The 7,435-nt window shown below is 41.2% G+C and overlaps 1 protein-coding gene across 1 annotated transcript; it reads left to right on the top strand.

Moving 5' to 3' along the window:
* Nucleotides 1-2,007: 2,007 nt before the first annotated feature.
* LOC103256482 (zinc finger protein 510-like) lies at nucleotides 2,008-7,408 on the top strand (the record flags this gene model as incomplete). The annotated part of the gene is made up of 3 exons (XM_008054333.1): nucleotides 2,008-2,066; nucleotides 6,906-7,032; nucleotides 7,313-7,408. Coding segments are annotated over 3 exons (282 nt in total), but the record flags the coding sequence as incomplete, so codon positions are not given.
* Between the last annotated feature and the right edge of the window lie 27 nt (nucleotides 7,409-7,435).

The following is a 7,435-nucleotide window of genomic DNA, read 5'->3' as shown; positions in this document are numbered from 1 at the left end:
TGTTGTCCAGTGGTTGCATGCAGCTGATGGCTACGGTATTGGATAGCACGTTTCTGGTGAATTCCAAAAGAGTCAGGCTTAGGGTGCTAGATGAAAGTTGCCGGTAAAGTGAATTTGTTTTTCAGGCCCAAGTCCCAGCCCTTCTGAAAGAAAGCAACTGTGACAAGAGGCTGGTAAGAGGGAGTCCATGCCAGGTCCTGCCACTGAGAACGCCTGTTTGACAGAGACCTGTTCCAGAGCTTCAGGGCAAGGCAGAAGATTCTAGAAAGGGGCAGGTTCTGATTTGCTTCACCTGAAGCAGTTCTTGGTTCCCTGTGTAGCATGAGTAGACTTAGAATGTTACCACATTCAGGAGCTGTTACAGACTGTGTCGCCAGGGATCATGTGAACTAACTTGCAGGAGGTGGTGACCTGGGGTTGAGAGGGTTGTCAAGCTGAAGAGAAAAAGGTGCTTTCCGAGAGGGCTGGTGAGGCCATGGTATCCAGAGAAGATGGAGTGAACTGACAAAATCTTAAACGACACCCATTTCCTTCATTTTCCCATTACTTTTTCTGTACTTTGAGTAGCTGTCACACCACGTTCATTACTACATGTGGCCTTTAGAGTTATACTGACTTTCTTTCTTGAACATAGATAATAACAAAATGATACCAGAGGGAGAGAGTTTTCTATTCTGGAAACCCCCAAATATGAGGGGGACCCCCCAAAAAAAATCAGTTCTCTTTTGGAGGGCAGACCCCTTGTAGTACAGGCTTTTCCCACTAGGTAAGTGTTCTAGGAACCCACCAGCATCAGTGTACCAGCTAGCATTGTTGTGAGAGGCTGTGTTCGGCTTCAGTTATTATAATTTTTTTTTTTTTGGACACTCAACACATTTGCCCGTTTCATGATGGTGGCTTATGAGTGCACGTGCCCACCCCGCCCTGAGTGTTCATCAGTGTTTGACCAAAAATGACATGACTCCCGTACCCCACCCTCCCTATTCACCTGATCTCACCCAGAGCGACTTTTTTCTGTTTCTCTGGGGAAAAGTCTTCAAAGGGAAACATCTTGTGGGTGTGGAAGAGGTGAAACAAAAAACAGCAGAAGCACTAAAAGGCACCAGAATTGACGAGTCTAGAAACTGTTTTGAGCAAAAAGTGTTTTGAGCAGTGAGAAAAGTGTCTCGATAAGTTTCTTGCATCAAACGAAGAGTGCTTTGAGGATGACTGAAGTTTGAACATGTAAGAATAAGTACACAATTTTTTAAATAAATTTTGGGGCTTTTGAGGTTCCTCCTCTTATGGGGCCTGAAATTAATGACTTGTGATAGTCACCGAGGGCAGGCCCAGGAACTAAGCACGGTGCTGTTCACACACAGGTGGGTGTCATAAGCATCTTATCAAAAGGTCTTTTTTAAGAATCAGCAACCATTATTGAGCAAAAAGTTGAAAAACATATTCCTTGTATAAAACATTTCATCTTTATTTTAGAGTTTTCTGTGGAAGCTCTAACTCAGGGTGTAAAGACAGTAAGAATTTGCTTACTAATCCCGCCTGAGTTGGTTTTTGGGGGGATATTAGGTTGAATGAGGATAGAGGGTTTCACCTCTGTGTACCTGAACATGTTAAGTTACTCTTCTGTTGTATTATTTTTACAATTTTATCAGGTAGTCACAAGGAACATAAATTGTTGGTAAATTAACAAAATACAGTTTTTCCCACACCCAGTGAAAAATGCAGGGTTAAATGGACTTAATATCAGAGATGAGTGCGTTCAAGTGCTGCTGCCTTTGTGTGGTCCTTCTGTCCCTTTTCAAGAGTCAAAGTGTCATTCCCCATTGGGAAACCTTTTCTCCAGTTGGGTGTGATGAGAATTTTAGGCAGGCAAACGCAGACACGTCTCGATCATGATGGGATTATGTGCCAGTAAAACCATTGTAATTGTCCTAATTGAGAGCTCTCTCGAAAGGAACGCTAAGGCAGACCAGGTCTCTCATGACCCTCTTGTTCTTTCCTCCTCTGCAGGGGAACCTTCAAAGGCCTCTACTCTCTTCGAGGAGCAGCAGAAAACGAACATGGCTCAGGTGAGTTTGGTTCTTAATAATCAGTTTGTTTTACAAACTTTTATAAGGGCTTTTTAAGGATTTTGTAAGGGTTTATGTATTTGTACTTTACCATGAAAAAGTAGAGACAGAAATGGGTCAGACACATTCACAGAAGATAGAGAAGTACAGAAGACTAGCAGAGCAAAGGCGGCATGTGGGTAGAGAGATGCAGGTCCTCTGCTGGTACACATTTACCAGATTGAGCTCCACATTTATTTCTGAGGTTTTTAATTACCTTGACAGAGGGTCGGACATTACATAATGGATTACATTGATGAGAAAGATAAAGCAAACTGATTCCTCATGAAATATAAAGATGAAGATAACCTGATGTAATTGTTGTTCTACAAGTAGGTGATTTAGTAATAACTCATTACATAGCATAGAATGTTTTCTTTACTTTTTCCTCGGTAGAAGTAGAAAATGTCATGTTGAGCACTAACTCACTCGTTACTCACTCACTCACTTCTCAAGAATTCAAACACGGGGTTAAATTAGACATTTTTGCGATGAATCAACTGAATGTCTTTAAAAATCACACTCCATAAATATTCTGAGTATCCATGATATTCAGGTTGTTTAGCAGATGATTTAAAATTCTGTTCTTTTTCAGATGTCTCCACACTTGGCATTCAGCTTCAAATGTCTGTGTGATGCCTTGGTTTTTCTTCCCACTTGCCTGTGGCTTCCAGTGACCCTGCTGGATTGTAATCAGATCCGGTGGGCATTGTCTTATCCTTTCCTTACTTGACATTTCTTCATCACTTGCCTCTGCTTCTCACTCTATCCTGGAATGTTTCTCTGTGAGTGATACTTTCCACAGGCCTGTCCTTCCCCTGCTGCCGTCTCCATGAACTCATTATCTCTTCCTGTCCTGCTGACTTTGAATATGTCATCTCATTGCCTTCTGTTCTTCATGGTTTCTCATTTGAAATCAACTTTGAATGTGATAGGTTGCTTCTCCCTTGCTGCTTTCAAGATTATCTCTGTCTTTGGCTGTTTTAAAACTTTGATTATCATGTATCCAGGTGTGGATGTCTTTCTCCAAGATTATCTTACTTGTAGTTGAGTTTTTGGGGTGTGTAGATTAATCATATCCTTCAAATTTTGGAACCTCTTGCCACTGTTACTTCAAAAATTGTTAGACCCTTTCCGTCTCCCTTCTCTATCCTGTACTCTTATTATGCTTATATTGGTAAGCATGATGTTGTCCTATGGTTCATTTTTTTGTTATTACCTTTTTCTTTCTGTTTCTCACTGCATAGTCTCAATGGACGTGTTATCTAAGTGCTTCACTCTTTTTTCCACGTACTCAACTCCACTGTTGAATGGACTTTTTTGGTGAAATGTTCATTTTAGTTATTATACTCTTTAATTTTAGAGTTTCTGTTTGGTCCCTTTTTATAATTTCTGCCTCTTTATGTTCTTTATTTGGTGACATACTTCCCTTAAGTCCTTAGATATCATTTCCTTTAGGTCTTTAACCATATTTAAAATAACCGATTTAAAGTCATTGTCTAGTTAAGTCCAATATCTGCTTCCTCAGGAGCAATTTCTCTTGATTACTTTTGTCCTGCATATGGGTGTTACTTTTTTTTTTCTTGTTTTCTAATTTTTTTTTTTAAGTTGGAATCTAACTCTTTGCCACCCAGACTGTAGTGAAGTAGCATGCTCATGGCCACTGCAGCCTCAACCTGCTGAGCTCAAGCAGTCCTTCCGCTTTAGCCTTCCAAGTAGCTGTAACTACAGATGCACACCAGCACACCAGCCTGGTTTTGTGATTTATTGTAGAGACGAGGTCTCGCCAAGTTGCCTGGGCTGGTCTCCAATCCCTGGACTCAGCCAGTCTCTCGCCTCGGTCTCCCAAAGTGCTGGGACTACAGGCTGAGCCACTGCGCCCAGCCTTGTTTTATAATTATTTTTGTTGAAAACAGGACACTTTAATAAAATATGGCAACTCTAGAAGAATTTCTCTCCTCCCAGGGGTTGTTGTTGAAATTTGTCCAGTGACTTTTTTTTTTTGAGTTGGAGTCTCATTCTGTCACCCAGGCTGGAGTGAGGTGGCATGTTCACTCCCACCTCAGTCTGCATCTGCTGGGCTCAGGCAATCCTTCAACTGCAGCCTTCCAAGTAGCTGGAACCACAGGTACATGCCACCATGCCCGGCTTATTTTTTTATTTATTGTAGAAACAAGATCTTGCTATGTTGTCCAGGCTGATCTCGAACCCCTGGGCTCCAGCAATCCTCTTGCCTCCACCTCCCAAAGTGCTAGGATTATAGGCATGAGCCACTGTGCCTGGCCTGTCCAGTGACTTTTTAAAATTAATTCAGTAGTGCCTGTATTTGTTGTGTGTGTCAGCTGAAGTCTCTGCAGAAATTTCCTTAAATGCCTGAAACCAAGCAAGTGTCCCAGTCTTTTCCAGGGGGCCTTGTGAATGCTGTGGCATTTCTCCAGCAGTCATCCAGGCCATTTACAACTCTGTATTAGTCTTCACTTCCTGCTTTCTCCAAATCTTAAGGTCACTCAGAAGTGACAGCTTAGAGCCTTCTCTTGTCCTTCCTGAGCATATCACAGTCCTGGGCATATTCTCAGCTCAGTGCATATAGGTGGGCTTCTAAATTGTCAGGAATATATTAGAGTTTTTCAAAGCCTTTATGGACATTTCATCCTCCAGCTGGTCCTTTAAATAAAGCTTTTTATTAGGTGATTACTTACCCCAACTGTTTATCCACCCTGGTAACAGGTAAGTTAAAATTGCCCTTTGAATGTTTTTGACTAATGCCTTGGAGCACAGGCTTTTCATCCTGGGTGAAAACTCTTAAGTTAGTTCAGTAATCAGCCTTGCAAGTGAGGTCTTCAAGGGAACCATCATATTGAGTCAAATAATGACAGTTTTCTGGGAACAGGTCTTCGACAACTCTAACCCACTTCTGCCTCCTCCAGTGGTTGCCAGGCTGCTGGTTTTTGCTCTTATCTCAGGTGATTGGTTCTCAAAGCTAATGTGGAACTGGAGAGAGATGGATGAAAATAGGACAAGTTAAGATGATGCGGAACTAGGGTTCTCCCAGTGTTGCAGCCTTTTTTTAAACATTTTCAAATTTTTTTTTCAGTTGAAGTCTCACTGTATCATCCATGCTGGAGTGATATGGCTACTACAGCCTCAACCTGCTGGGCTCAGGCGATCCTTCCGTCTTAGCCTTCCTAGTAGCTGAAACTACAGGTGTGTGGCACCACGCCCAGCTAATTTTTTGGTTTATTGTGAGACGAGCTTTTGCCAAGTTGCCCAGGCTGTTCTCAAACCCCTGGGCTCAGGCAGTCCTCTGCGATTAAAGGCATAATGTATAAAATTTTTTTGTATAAATATTTCTTGTATAGATTGCTTGAAACATTTGATTAGCTTGCAGAAAAAGTTGATTCTGTAATTGCTGCCAGTTTCTCATTACTTTTGTGGAAGAGAGAATTTTCTCAACTTCAGTATTTTTGCTGACATCACTTGTTAGCTTGAAGTCTTTTGTTATAGAAACTTTCCCTTTTCTTAGTTTCTAAGACTTTACCCTCTCTGGATTCTATGACTATTTTTCAGAAACCTTCTTCTCTGACTTCTTGCCTGTACATCTTCTGCCAGCCTCTTTAATATATGTCGTCCTCAAGTGTTTTTGTTTTGGTACTTTTTCCTTAATTCCAATGTGCTCAAGGAGCTGTCTGATTGTCTCTAATAACTTCAGTTACCAGCTAGAGTGCTAATGACTCCTAAGTGTTTGTCTTCATCCTAGACTTGCCTTCTGTGCTCTGACATCGTGTATATTGGTTTAAAGGGCAGTTCCAGCTTTATGTCTCACACACCTCATTGTAGCAACCTGAACAGATCTCTCACTCAAACGTCTCACCCTTTTTCCTTTTGTTTCTCAATTGTCAGTTTTTGACACCATCAAGAAGCTGATTGTTTTGAAACATACATTATATTATTATTAACGAGTCATCATGCTGTGCAGTATCTCGAAAACTTGTTCCTCTTGTCTGATGGAAACTTTGTTTCCTTTGACCAACATCTCCTGTTCCTCTCCCCCTCTCCCCCAGACTCGGGTAACCGCCATTCTATTCTTTCTTTACCTCTATACATTTCACTGTCTTAGATTCCATGCATAAGAGAGATCTTATTTGAAAGATTTGTCTTTCTGTCAATTAAAAACAAAATAAAACAAAAAAACAGAGAGGCTTCTCACACAGCTAGACTAGGTTGCTACCTCAAGCAATAATCATCAGATGGTTCCTGCTTCTGCTCTGTGATTATATCCTATTCTTATGTCAATTGCTGTTACTTCAGTGTACATAGTGTTTTCTTAGTATGGTCTCATTGGTTCCAACTTCTTTGTAAGCTGTTCCCTGTTCTTCATGAGCTCTAGATTTCTCTATTTTCATATATTTACTTATACATTAAGTTTGGTTAGGTATCTCTCTAGTGCCCACATGTATTTCTTCCTTGGCTCCCAGTATTTACAGGGATGATGTTCAAGGAGGGTGTGAATTTCCTAGAGAATACAATCATCCCAGGAATGTGCAAGAAGAGTTGTAGAAGGTTTAATTACATTGAATTTTTCTGTCTTAAAAACATCTGGAATTCATAAATGTATATAGATGCAGTGTGGTAAATTAGAAACCTTTTAAACTAGCTGAGTGACAAGTTTTAAGTGAAATTTGGTCCAAAGTAAGCCTCTATAACCAACTGTTTTTGAACCTCAAGAGTAAACAGGAAAAGTTCTCAGGTATTTTCTGTGTCACCTAATTCTGAGACCTTGAACAAAATATGTTGCTGAAGGGATCCGTGTCGTTTGAGGACGTGACCGTGGAGCTCACCCGGGAGGAGTGGCAGCAGATGGGCCCCTGGGAGAGGAGCCTGTACAGGGACGTGACGCTGGAGAACTATGGCCACCTCGTCGCAGTGGGTGAGCAGACCTGCCGTGGGACCCCTTCTGCAGCATGTTTGCTTTTTTTAAAATTACCAAGACACATAGATTCTTTATAGAGATTAAAGGCTTCATAGACTTTGGACTAAAAAGTCTAATGTAATTGAAGCCTCTACAGAAACAAAAACAGTTTTTGTCATTATCTTCCCTTCGAAAACATCAGATGAATATTCCCAGTTAATGCTTTTATAGCTGTGTCTTTTTCCATCCAAGTGCTCATGGATCTGGTCCATTCATACCCTCAATTATTTCATTACAGGGTGTTGCATTACCAAACCCAAGGTTATCCTCAAGTTGGAGCAAGGAGAAGAACCATGGTCCCTAGAAGTCAAATTCCTAAACCGGAAGTACCCAGGTGAGTGAGTGTTGACAGAAGGAGCCT

The sequence above is a fragment of the Carlito syrichta genome, unplaced genomic scaffold, assembly GCF_000164805.1.
Source record: "Carlito syrichta isolate Samal-C Ts95f unplaced genomic scaffold, Tarsius_syrichta-2.0.1 Scaffold289650, whole genome shotgun sequence".
Classification (NCBI taxonomy): Eukaryota; Metazoa; Chordata; class Mammalia; order Primates; family Tarsiidae; genus Carlito; species Carlito syrichta.
The sequence above is the reverse complement of the archived record's forward strand: the minus strand, read 5'-3'. Positions and strand labels throughout refer to the sequence as shown.